At 43.2% G+C, this 13,603-nt stretch overlaps 1 protein-coding gene across 2 annotated transcripts in view; it reads left to right on the top strand.

The window, feature by feature from the left end:
- The window catches only part of Ttc29 (tetratricopeptide repeat domain 29), a 218,366-nt gene extending 212,744 nt beyond the window's left edge, over positions 1 to 5,622 (top strand). The window contains exons 12-13 of one of the 2 annotated variants that reach the window (XM_017601216.3): positions 4,369 to 4,435; positions 4,956 to 5,622. In XM_017601216.3, coding sequence (XP_017456705.1) covers positions 4,369 to 4,435; positions 4,956 to 4,974 — 86 coding nt within the window. In that variant the 3' untranslated portion in view covers positions 4,975 to 5,622. The remainder of the gene's footprint in view (positions 1 to 4,368; positions 4,436 to 4,955) is intronic. The other variant, NM_001013890.1, reaches the window with a different exon arrangement.
- Positions 5,623 to 13,603: the final 7,981 nt, after the last annotated feature.

Genomic DNA, 13,603 nt, shown 5'->3' with positions numbered 1-13,603 from the left:
GCTTGAGATAGGCTTGGGTGTTTCCATATGTCGTGGAGCAAGGAAAGCATTCAACTGTAAAGCCAAAGGAGGCTCTTATCTAAAATAAAGCAGCGAGGAGCAGTGGTCACACCTTTAATCCCAGCCTTATGAGACCAAGGCAGGTAGATCTCTGAGTTTAAGCCCAGCCTAGTCTTCATAGGAGAGTTCAAGACCAGCCAGGGGTACACAGTGAAACACAGCCTCAAAGAGAAGAGCAGGGCATATTAGTTATGAGGAAGGCTGTGCTCCTACTAGAGGGAGCCTAAAAGTACAGTAGCTTAAGATTATGGACATTCCTTATCCCCCAGTCCTGCAGTGAGCGTTCTACATGAGCATTGTTAACGCAGGACAAAAACACATGGGCACACGGAGATGATGGTTTTTAACCTTATGTTCCCATGAGCATAAGGGTTGGGACAGGGTTTCTCAGCCTTATATTATTGTGAGGAGGCTAGGTTGACTCCATGACAGGCTTCAAATTGGAGACTAGACCTAAATCTCTGTTTTCAAGAACTGGGCAATTCCAGGCAAGTCCAGGCCTCAGAGGCTGCCCGCCACCTGGCCTGAGACAAGGACAATGGGTCAGCAGCAGTTTCCAGACTTCCTCAGCTACTTCCTCAGCCAACAGTTTTCAGATTGCCCCAGCAAGTTTCCAGGCCCCACACTCCGGTAACGGAATGTCAGAGATAGACCCAACAGATAAAGGTCACCTAATCTGAAATTCCCTAATGTGCTTTAAATCAGGCCTACAAGTTCACTTGGATGTCTGTCTGTCTTGATAATGGGAGATCCCAGCGTGCTGGACTTGTGCAGAATAAAACACTCTTTGTGTTTACATACTATTTGAGTCTGGGTATCATTCTTCAGAAAGGGTTATCTATGGGGAAGAGGTAGGTCTTGCCTGCCCCATGCGTCACTAGATCCTGAGGAAAGCACATCAGTTCCTCTACTTGCTAAACTCCAGTAGCACTTCCTTCTGTCAGTTATAACAAAAGAAGCATCTCCAGACATTTCCAAATGTCCTGTGTGAGGACAAAGTCACCCTCTTCCAGGGAAGAATGTTTGCATCAAAGTCTTGCTAATCTTTGCATGACTGGATCTGAGCGACAGAGTAACTATTTCAGGTTCCAGGCTAAGGAAAAGGTGGCACACCTTGAATCCCAGCACTTGGGAGGCAGAGGCAGAGGCAGGTGGATCTCTGTGAGCTCAGGGGCCAAGGCTGTATCACTTAAAAATAAATAAAAAGACCAAGAAAGAGTAGAGATGCAAGGAGAAGTAAATCTGCAGGGTCTAACCCCAGACCTGGGGATCTAACCTCAGACCTGGGGGTCTAACACCAGACCCGGGGGTCCAACACCAGACCCGGGGGTCAACACCAGACCTTGGGTCTAATACCAGACTTGGGGTCTAACACCAGACCCAGGTGCAGTCCACACAACCCTGTCTGTGTGTGTTCCTGGAAACCTAGAGATCTGAACTCTGTTTCATATTTATCCACAGATAGAAAAGACCTATTAGAAAGCAGAGCTCTGTGACCTGAGAGTGATGTGTCCCTGGTAGGCTCCGGCTTGCACACTTGCTCCTGTCAGTGGGTTGTACTGTTGAGGAAGGTTATTAAACCTTTAGGAGGAGGAACCTTGCTGAGTGAAGTGAGTCACTAAGGGTGGGCCTTACAGTGTTATAGTCCAGCCCCACTTCCTATCTACTCTACTTCCTGACTACAAATCACTTCCCCTCCGTGCCTTCACCCACCATGGCAAGCTGTATTCTTTCATAGGAGTGTCGGGTATCGGATCTTATACAAAAAATAACTTGCTGGGGGTTGGGGATTAAAAAAAAAAAATAACTTGCTAAGTAAGAAGCAGAAGGGATTATGGGAGCCATGTTTTGTGTGGACAAGGAATGAAGGAATGTAGGGTAGGTGTCAAGTAATACAACCTCAGAAGGAGTGCAAGCAGTTCCACTGTAGTAGCAGGAAGAAAACAGAAGGCACTGAGCACATGCAGGTCTGAGGCTCACTCTGGCAACAAAACCTGTAGAATGTCCTTCCTAGTGTGACTCATTTCTAATATGGAATTGGAAAATAAGTTACTGAACGAGAATGAATATTCAGCACGAGGGCTGAAAAACTTCGAGAGTTAAAGAGCTGTCTAACAGAGACAGAGTATCCGATCAGGAGTGTTTAATAGGAAGGTCTGGCAGCAATAAGTGGTCCTTCTGTTTGTGCCCACAAACTCAGCCTGAGCTTTCTCTGCCTGAATGTACGTTTGCTCCAGCTGCATGGAACGAGCGAGTCATGGAGTGGAACGGACAGAAAGTTGATTTGACTAGAGGTGACAATGTGTCAGGTTTGACATGATACAGCAGGAAGTGGGTACAGAGTTCAAGAGTAGCCTCGAGGAAGAGAGAAACTGTAGGAAGAGAGGAGAGAAGGTGGTAAATGCTAAGCAGCAATGACAAGGTGATGGGGCTACAGAGCCTTGTGGAGCAGGATTGCTGAAGTTAGAGAAAGAAAATCCAGAAAAATAAAGATGGCAGCTAAGTCACTGATGCCAGAAATTGAGACTGGAGCGAGCCGGTAATGGTCAGTTCTACAGATGGCCAGGGGAAGCGATGGCTGCGGCGAGTAAAGGATAGAACCAAGGAATCAGGAACACAAGTACGGTGAGGACAAACCATCCCACTCATCGATGGAGAAAGCCAAGCACGAGTGGTTGGCTGCACAGTCTGTCAACAAGGGGTTAAGAAGATAAAAGAGGATAAGTGTGCTAAAGGAAAGGTGGCCCATGGAGGCCACATTCATCTCCAAAGCCATCAGCAAAAACGGGGACAAAAAGGGTCTCTGGACTCTCAAAAACCCAAAGGGAATTTCAGGAAGCAGGGGGAAGACAGAAAGTGGGGTACTATTAATATGCCAAGCTTCACATTCCCCATATTCGAAAATAGAACATAGGAAATTGGGAGCCTCCTGAAAACCGTCACAGCCAAGGATAGAGCATCTTTCTAGGTTCGTCCCAATGGATTCAAGTCAAAAGAGAAGGAAAAGATATGGAAGAAACGTAGGCAATCGACAGAGCTCGGCAGACTGGTACACAGGCAGACTTGCCATATTTGACTTTATTGTTTGAGTAACTTACATTGCTCCCCAAATTAACAGTGTTTGAGTATCATTTTAACAAGTCATCTTAGCAACAACAGTGGCCCATCCAGTGTTATTGTATCACAGATGACAAACCGGGCAATTTGAAGGGTCAGCCAAGGGTTGGTTCTCACACTCTGCAACTCTGTAGTCAGCAAGGCGGCTGGGCCTATCTGGGACTCTCTGCTGGACCCAGAGTGCCCCGCAAAGCAGCCTCGGGATGGAAGAACGTCCCATACGCTGACCTCGCCTTCTCTGAAAGAAGCATTCTAAGACAGGCGGGTTGAAACTGAAGGCCTCTCCTGAACTAGTCTTGGAAGCTGTGCACACAGTCACTTCTAATAAAACTCTTGGTTTTTTAAAGCCTGAAGGAGGGCTGGAGAGATGGCTCAGTGATTAAGAGCACTGACTGCTCTTCCAGAGGTCCTGAGTTCAATTCCCAGCAACCACATGGTGGCTCACAACCATCTGTAATGGGATCTGATGCCCTCTTCTGGTGTGTCTGAAGACAGCAACAGTGTACTCACATACACAAAATTATGCATATATATGTATAATTTTATATAATATATATACATTTGAAGGATAGTTTGATTTCAAGAAAGGATGAACGAGACTGTGTTTCTTGGTGAAGGGTTTCTAAGGTCATGCTGTAGGATTGTTGAATTGGGGGGTGGGGTACAGCTGTGGCCATCTTTGGACCATCTAACCTGCTCCAGTGATGTGTGCAGCCTTATTATTTAAGTGCTAAGGATTGCGTTCACTGAAAAGGCATTTCCAATGATGGACCTCCCTGCCTGCATCGTAAGATCAGAAGCCATCGTGTCACAAGGTCAGACTAAGTTCGTTCACATTGTCTGTAAACTTGTTCGGCCAGAGCTGGACCCGTCTTCTGGAATGTGCATGTTCCACACTCTATAACCTTCACTCTACCTTCTGGGTTCTGCCACATAATTTTGAGATGTTCTGACAAGGTCCTACATAACAAAAAACCTTCAGAAACCCCTGGGTTTGCATTTCTCCTGCGTTCAGGGCTGTTCTCTCAAAGCCAACTCTAGGAATATAGCCCTGTCTGAGAGAAAATGAAGCCTAATTTGACCAAAATACTTGTCCGTGGTCTTTACTCTCCTTCAGAGGGATTAACACCAGCGCACAATAAATAGAAACCATCCAGGAAAGAGCTTGAATTTGTTTTCCTTTTCTTTTAGGGGAGGCTAGAAAAGCCACGGAAGACAACATATATCAATTCCCAGACGCTCAGGAGGAAACAAGAAGGTACTTTCTATGAAGTTTCAACTTTTGTGGGATACTGAACATTATCTTTTTTATTGACTGATTCAATGGTTGGTTGGTTGATTTTGTTTCTGTGTGTGAGTGTTTTGTCTGGATGTATGTTTGTTCACCATGAGTATGCCTGATGCCCTAGCAGGCCAGAGAAAGGCATCTTATGCCCTAGAACTGGAGTAGCATGCCATTGGGAGCCAGCATGTGGGTGCCCAGAACCAAGCCTAGGTCCTCTATAAGAGCAGCCAATGTTCTCAACTGCTGAGCCACCTGTCCCCGCCAAACACAGTCTGTTCCTAGCAACAATAACACATGACCTAGTGCTTACTAAACTAAGGCTGAAATGCTGCTCCTGAGCCACCACAGACTTGCTCTGGAGCTTGTACTTTGAGGGATTTTCATCTTTAAGGAATGTTTGTGTACATGGGATGCCAACATCTCTCTCACAGCGACTTGTTTTATACTTTCTATCATAATGCAAAAGTCAATGTCATCATTTATTTTATTTCAGATCTCCAGAAAATCAATAAAGTGAAACTCCAGTGACTCAACATCAGAGCAAGAAGAAACTTAGCTATAGCCTTAGACCTCGTTAGATAGGAGCACGAAACAAGTGATAGGGAGTTATAAAAAAGATTAGGGTTGCTTTTATTGAATTTTATTCTGCCGTGACTATGGCAAGTTTATGAAGATCAAGTACAGCTTAAATGATTAGAACGATCAACAGTTACTCATAAAATAAACTCTAGAATGTCTCCTCATACACTTTACTCAAGAACTCCAGGAGTTTTAATCTAAGTTGTTTTTGATTGCAAGATATTTACGAGTTAAAGAAATCTTTCACGCTGAATACATACACGATAGTCTGCTAAAATCCCAAGGAAACCTCAGCATACACAAAGGGCCACGAGCAGTCTGGGCTTGGCTTGCTAAATGCTGCTCCATTTGCTTTATGTGAGGAAACTTAAATTCATGGCGTGCTTGGCTGACAGAACACAGCCTGACATACCCATGTGCACTGAGACAGTGGAAAATCCATCGGTCTCAGGGACCTTTGCTGGTGTGCTCGCAACTGAAAGACTGAAGCTGAGAGGGTTGCCTCTGGAGCTTATGGAGGCCCTCAGGTGAATCCATAAAGGTAGTGCATTACCAAGAATAAAGACCTTATTCCCTTTCAACACGGTCAGGGCATTTTCCTTCCGTTTTGCAGTTGCAGAGAGGCTAATCCTGGAACAATGCAGCGTTCAGAGAGCATTCAGGTGTACAAAGGTGCTGTGATCAGCCCAGGAGGGGGTTGATTCAGCAGCACTGTGACACAGATGAGTCGGTGCCCACACTAAAACACTTAGTTACGGTGTATTAGGTGAGTGGGTTCTCCTGGGATGTGAGCCAATTTCCACAACATCCCAGTCTCTTGTGTCTTCTGGTTCTCACCCTAAAAACAGAATCTAATGTAATTCCCTCTCTGAGTCTGCCCCAGATGTCTGCCTTCAGCGGATGGGAATTACAGGACACTAGGATGAGACCTGGAGAAGGGCAGAGGTGTTGAGAACTTAGCAATCACAGACATTAGAGCTTCCTGAGAAATCGGGTCGTCTTTTTCCAAAAATGTCCTATTTGTTCCTATTAAAATGGATGCTGACAAACTGGTGAACCAGGAGAAGAAAACTCAATTTATATTAAAATGTTTAACATGTAATAAAGCAGGCACTTTGAAATGATGGTAAGCTGAAAGTGGTTGGTGGTCTGTGCCTTTAATCCCAGCATTCGGGAAGGGGAAGCAGGAGAAATCTCTGTGAGTTCCAGATCTAAAAAGGCACACATCACAGAGAGTTCCAGGGAGGGCTACATAGTAAAAGCCTGTCTGAAAAAAAATGAAATAAAAGATGGCCGACTTGTTAGTGGATGCTCTGAAACTGCATAAGTGGATCTTCTTATCTGCATAAGAACTCTAGACAGGGCTGGAGAGATGGCTCAGCAGTTAAGAGCATTGACTGCTCCTCCAGAGGGGCCGAATTCAATTCCCAGCAACCACATGGTGACTCACAACCATCTCCAATGGGATCTGATGCCCTCTTCTGGTGTGTCTGAAGTCAGCTATAGTGTACTCACATAAATAAAGTAAATAAAGCTTAAAAAGAAAATATTCAAAAAAGAGAAAAAGAACTATAGACAAACAGCTGAACAGAGAAATCACCCTTCTAGTCACAGATTGAGAAACAGCTTTCTGGTTTAATTTTCATATTTATTCTCTCATACATTACATTCTGGTCAAAGTTTCCCCTCCCTCTTCTCCTCCGGTCCTCCCCCACCCCCCCAGCCCACTCCTCTTCAGTCGTTCTCCTTTTCCCTCCAGAAAAGAACAGGTCTCCCAGGGGTATCAAGCATCCTCTTGCAGTAAGACTAGGCACCTCCCCTCATGAAGCTGGATGAGTCAACCCAGTAGAAGAAAAGGGTCCCAAAACCAGGCAAAGAGTCAGAGACAGCCCTTGCTCCCACTGTTAGGAGTCATGCGAGAAGATGAAGCTACACAGCTGTAACATGTGCAGAGGTCCTAGTCAGACCCACGCAGGCTCCCTGATTGTCAGTTCAGTCTCTGTGAGCCCAGGCACGCAAGATCTTTCTAAAACATAATAAAGCTAAGGCCAGGCATGGGAATGACTACTACTACAAATGTGGCTAATTAGAAAAGGTCACTAAGTAAAACGCCCGCCTTGGTGACTCTCAGCTGCTGTCCCAACTTTCAAGGAGCAGAGGCAAGAAGACAACTAAGAGTTCAAGGTCAACCTGCTCTACATTGGCCAGCCTGGTCTACAAGGGTGAGACCCTGTTTTAAAGACATAAACAAATAACTTTATAAAATAAAATTAAAAGACAATCAACAGAGTGGGAGAAAAGGTAACAACAGCAAAAGGATTGTGTTACAAAAACATATTTTACAGTAATTACAATTTAATAAAGTTAAATAAAAGATAAAAAGATACAATCTAACAGGAAACAGACAATGCATAGACCTGACTCAAAGAAGAAAGAAAATAGAGTTGAGAAAACACACAGGAAACAGGAGCCAAGCTAGCCACCTGTGTTTGGCTGGTGACATGGGACAGAGCCATCTGGGGGAAACAGTATGGCAGGTACATGTGTGTGTGTGTGTGTGTGTGTGTGTGTGTGTGTGTGTGTGTGTGTGTGTGTCTATGTGTGTGTATGTCTGTGTGTGTGTCTGTGTGTATCTGTGTGTGTCTGTGTGTGTTTGTGTATGTCTGTGTGCATGTGTGCATGCATGAGTGATTGTCATATGATCCAAAAATCCACATCTATACATTCAAATAAATTAAAACAAAGATTTGAGGGAGGAAAGAGAGAAAAAAAGAAGTGGGAGAAGGAAGGAGAGAGGGAGGGCAAAAGAAGGGGAAAGAAGGTAGGAAAAGGTAGGGGAGGGGAGGTGAGAGGAAGGAAGGAAAAGAAAGAAAGGAAAAGAGAAACAACACAAAAAAGATAAAATTTAAAAAATGAAGAAAAAGGCATAACCCACATTGATAAAAATAAAAAGTTATTTGTAACACCCATTGGATAAAGAACTAGAATTGAGAATATATAAAGATCTTTTATAATCCAATAATAAGAAAAGACATAACGTAACAGATAAGGGAAAACTTTGAGTACCATTTCCCCACAGAGCATACCTGTGTGGTAACTAAGCCTGTGAAGACCTCTGCAGCATCATTTTTAGTCACTGGGAAACTGTGCATTCAGACCACAGCGAGATGTCACTCCAGGTCTGTTAAAATAGCTAAACAAAGAGTTAACGACAGCAAGTGCTGACAAGGACTCGTGCAGACTGGACGGCTCAGAAAGTGGTGGGTCTGAAAGCAGAATGACACGTTCTCTTGAAAACTCTTCAGTGGTTCCCTACAACCTAAGCACGCATCTGTGGCCCAGAAAGCCCCACTCGAGATGTTTCCACAGAAGGAATGAAAATATGCGCCTACAATCAAGACCTCTATGTGAGTGTTTGTAGTGTTTTATTCATAATAACTAAAAGCTGGCACTAGCTGTCCGTGACACTGAATGAGTAATCAGATTGGTGGACATTCATAAAACAAAACTAAACTAAAACCATGGTGAAAATGAAAGAAGCCATGTGTGAACAAACCAGGATGACCCCCAAAAGCTCCACACTACGCACGAGAAGCCAGCCACCAAAGTGCTTACTTCTAAAGCCTTCTAGGAAGGACAAACAATGGGACAAAAAACCATGAAACCCGTAGCCAGCAGAGGGTAGAGAACAGGATGGGCGGGATGGTGGCTTCGAGGGCTGAACATTTGTCAAGTCTAATCAGATTGTACGCAGATGGAGGAGGGTGTCTTCTACAGTGCAAATTACACATCAGTAAACCTGACTCTAAATAAAACGAAAATGAGTGTGTGACTGCAGGGTAGGTTCAGCTCGGCCACATAGAGACTGAACACAGTGTTGTGCTTGTGATTATTTACAAATGTTTACACATATTAAGGGGACAAAAGGATTCTTAGGGCCAGCAAGATGTTTGAGTACTGGAGAAGCATTTGCTGCGCAAAGCAGGCATCCTGAGTCTGATCCCTGGATCACATGATGGGAAGAAAGAACCAACAAGCAAATGTACTGTGGCGTGTGCACACCTGTAATACACACGCATATACACATGTACACACACTGATGGTGGTGCTGCTGGTGCTGGTGGTGGTGGTAGTGATAAATTAAATATCAGCTTTTAAATATTTTTCTCCTTTTGGAGATGGGCTCTTGCTGTGCGCTCAGGCTGGCCTGGAACTTATTACGTGAACCAGGATGGCTTGAGTCTCACAAACGTTCTCCTGTCTCTGCCACCCTGAGATTCAAGGTGTCTTCCACCATGCTTATTCTAAAAAGAGGATTTTAATGACCCAAATTCAATTATGAGCTTTGCATATCTCTAGAAATATATCTTAATATATTTTTGTATTTTTAAATTTTTTCTGCACACATGCCCCCGTATGTGTATATTTTTAAATAATACATACAAAAATAATTTTAAAAACTAAGGATTCCCCTATCCTTTTGTAAAGCTTTTAAATAACAATTTAGTACTGCAAACACCTCATTTCTTCTTCCTGGTTTAAGGCTAGTAGGATGGCTCAGCTGATGATTCGATCTGAATTCAATTCCCAGAACCTATGTAAAAGTAAACAGAAATGGTGCTGTGTCCTTGTGTGCCCAGCATTTGAGAGCCAGGAACAGAAGGATCCCTGAGGTCAGCTAGTCTAGCCTTAGTGAACCAATTGGAGGCCGAAGACAGAGCCTACCTCAAAGAAGGTGGATGGCATGGGCTGGAAGGACACTCAGTATTCTCACAGGCTAAGGTTAATCATTTAGTGTAGGCTTTGGGAAAACATTGAAATCCAAGCCATCAAAGGACAATCAAGTCACAAAGGATTGCACCGATTTCAGAGATGAACTGCTTACCAAATATGATGTGTCCCTAGCTCTTGAAAAAGAAAAAGTAGACAACCGTTGGCTCTGGAGTTGTGGAGTAGTATAGGATGTGCTCAGCCCTGACTTCAAACCACAACTCTGAAAGTAAGATTTTCTAGAAAAGAATGTTCAAACGTGAAGATACAGCATATTAAGGTTCCCTAGAGAGCTTAAGCTAATATAACAAATATATATTATAAAGGAGAGTTACTGGATCAATGCGAATGATGCAGGTTGGGTAATGCAACATGGCTATCTGCATGTTTGTGTAGCTGAGAGCCCAGTAGCTGCTTAGTCCACGAGGCTGGCCACCTCAGCTGTCCCGATCTGGAGTTTGAGGCCTGGAAAGCCACTGCTTTTCCACCCGTGTAGAAAGCCTGAAGAAGCTGTGCTCCAGCAGCAGCAGCAGTAGAAACTGTAGAGTAGATGTGTTCACCAGCAAGTGGTGAAGGAAAGCAGGCAAAACCAGCATTGTTTTCTCTCCGATCTCTGTAGATCCTGCCTGCAGGTAGAAGACACTGCCCACTGCGGAAAGGATCTTATCCCTCAGTTAACCCTTCAAGAAAATGGAGCCAAGTAGGACTAGGCAGTGAGACCCTCTCTCCAAACAATTTTTAATAATTAACCACCTAATTTTAAATTACTTTTTCTTGGGAGCTGGAGAGATGGCTCAGTGGTTAAGAGCATTGACTCTTCCTCCAGAGGACCCAGGTTCAATTCCCAGTACCCAGATGGCAGCTCACAAGTGTTTATAACTCCATTTACGGGGCATCCAACACACATGTACATAAAGTAAAAATAAAAAGTCATCTTTAAAAACATACTTATCTCGTTTTCTGTTTGTTGTCGTTGTTTGGGGGGGGAGGGTATGGGGTTTTTTGTTGTTTTTTTAAGGCACATGTTTTTGCCTAGCTTCTCAAGGCAAATCGTTCCAAACAGCAGATAAAATGCACAATAAAGAATTTAGAGGGTGTTAATTGCTGGTTTATTTGTTGATTTATTTGTTTCTCACACTGAGTTTCACTATGTAGACCAAGCTAGCCTTGAACTCAATATATGTCTCAGGTTGGCCTCAAACCTGAGATTCTCCTGCTTCCGGCTTCCAAATGTGACAAGAATAACTTTACTGCATAAAAGAAATTCACATTTTTCCAGGCTCTAATCAGAAGACATTCCTTTTTATAATTTTGTCTTAATTTCATTCCCCTTTGGTTGAATTTCTTTGTGTTAGCCTCAAAGTCAAAGTATCTTTGTTGTGATTAAATTAGAAACTTTCAAAGATAATTGCATGTTTTATGAGAAATAATATATAAAACAAGTTAACTCCAGGCTATCATGAGAGTTTTGTTTTGTTTCAAAGTCTATGGATTTGTCTCTATTTGGAAGACCAAGCTGGTCTTCAATCCACTGTCCTCCTGCCTCTGCCTGAAGGAGTGACAGTCTAGGCCACAGCAGGCTCAGTTGATACACTTTTTAGTAAATTCTTCAAGAAGGAAATTATTCAGGGAAATTGCACCATCTTTTTTGTCCTGAATTAGCAAATGAAAGTATTTATTCATAGGGTGCCACACCCTGTTTTGGCTCATGAGTTCCTTGTGAAATGGCTCAGTCAAGCTCTTCAACCTGTGTGTTCTTTCACTGTTCATGGAGGAAACACAGTCCACTCAGCCATTTTCCAGTGTACATGTGGCTCCTGCTTATAGGCACATTTCAACTCTGCACATTGAAATGCAGAAGGTGTCTTTTGATCTCATTCCCTCTATTTAACTGAAATGTTGTGTTCTTTAACAAACAGCTGTCTAATCTCTTCATCCCCACTCCAACTGCCTCCCCATACACACACACACACACACACACACACACACACACACACACACCAGCCTCTCGTACCCACTGTTTTCTCTCTGTCACGAGGCTGATAGATTATGATGCCATAGGAGTTCTTTGTTTCCTGTTCTTATTTTTTTATATTGTCTAATATCTAGATCAAAGGTGATTTATCACAGATGATGTCGTACATGGTTTGAGTTTTTTCTTGACATAGGGGGAAAAAAATTTCGAGACAGGATTTTACTGTGTGTCCCTGGCTGTCTTGGAACGCCCTCTGTAGACCAGGCTAGCCCCCAACCTCACAGAGATTGCAGTGGTTGCTAGGTTGACGTAAGTGTCCACCCTACATGAAGGATGCTGTGTGCTGAACAATCCCGAATGCTTTAGCCTGGGCTGTCACCATCAGAGCCATGGGAAAGTCTAACAGGCAAAGTTAACATTTTGCTTTATATTCATTCTTTCCAATATGAAAAAAATTCTAAGAGGCCTTCAGAGGGAAAGGTCCATAAATTAGCCAGGTCTGGTGCTGCAAAGCTTTAATCCCAGCACTGGGGAGGCAGAAGCAAATGGTTCTCTACACAGTGAGTCCCAGGCAACCAGGGCTGCTAAGACAGGGTCGGGGAGGAAGGGGCAACTTATGAACTAAATAGAATTAAATAATTTTCTCTCAAATTATAAGCATAGTTTTAAAGGCTATTTTCTTTCATATCTATATGTTCCCACAGTAACTCCAAGCATTAAGTTTAATCGTTGTGATAATGTTTCTGCCTTTGCGTGTTGTATTATTTTGAATATATATGTATATATATATGCCCACATAATAATAGTTAAGTTACCTAATATATGCTCTGTGAATACTATCCTTTAATTTTAATTTGCTGCCTTCTCCCTTTATAATTTGAAAGGCCAAATCACTTGGTATAACAAGCTATAAGTGTTCACAGTCATTATTAATTATTGTATTTTATTCTTAGAATGCTTGCATTACTCTTCCAACAGACAGTAGCCTTTCAGCATTATAAATGTACTGAGATGTTTTCCCTTACGAAGTACAGAGAGAATGCAGATTTCTATTTCATAATGACTGTTCAGCTCAACGATGTGTAGCGTATGCATGGAATCAGGGAGATGGTAAGCTTTTCACTTGTACCACAGATCCTGCAAAATGTCTCTGGATGTCAGCTAAAATAGCTCTTTTTTACAAAAGCCATAGCTTTAGAACAAGGGCAAAAAAAAAAATCCCAATAAGGAAATGTGATGGTTTGTATATGCTTGGGCCAGGGAATGGCACTGTTAGAAGGTGTGGCCTTGTTGGAGTAGTGTGTCACTGTGGGCATGGTCTTTAAGATGCTACTCCTAGCTGCCTGGAAGGCAGTCTCCTCCTAGCGGTCTTCATATGAAGATGTAGAACTCTCAGCTCCTCCTGCATCATGCCTGCCTGGACGCTGCCATGCTCCCTCCTTGATGATAATGGACTGAACCTTTGAACCTGTAAGCCAGTCCTAGTTAAAGGTTGTCCTTATGAGAGTTGCCTTGGTCATAGTATCTGTTCACAGCAGTAAAACCCTAAGACAGCAAATCTCTTTCCCTTTTTCTTTGAGGGGGGGTGGTCTTTGTTGTTTGGGGAGGGTTTTTTGGTCATTTTGGTTTGGTTTGGTTTGGTTTGGTTTGGTTTGGTTTGGTTTGGTTTTTCAAGACATATTTCTTTGTGTAACAACATTGGCTGTCCTGGAAGTCACTCTAGACCAGGCTGGCCTCAAACTCACAGAGATCCTAAGGCATATTCTTAAAAGGAAGCATAGACCTAGGCTTCTGCCTCTTCCACAGAAGCTAATGCT

The sequence above is a fragment of the Rattus norvegicus genome, chromosome 19 (assembly GCF_036323735.1).
Source record: "Rattus norvegicus strain BN/NHsdMcwi chromosome 19, GRCr8, whole genome shotgun sequence".
Taxonomy (NCBI): domain Eukaryota; kingdom Metazoa; phylum Chordata; class Mammalia; order Rodentia; family Muridae; genus Rattus; species Rattus norvegicus.
The sequence above is the reverse complement of the archived record's forward strand: the minus strand, read 5'-3'. Positions and strand labels throughout refer to the sequence as shown.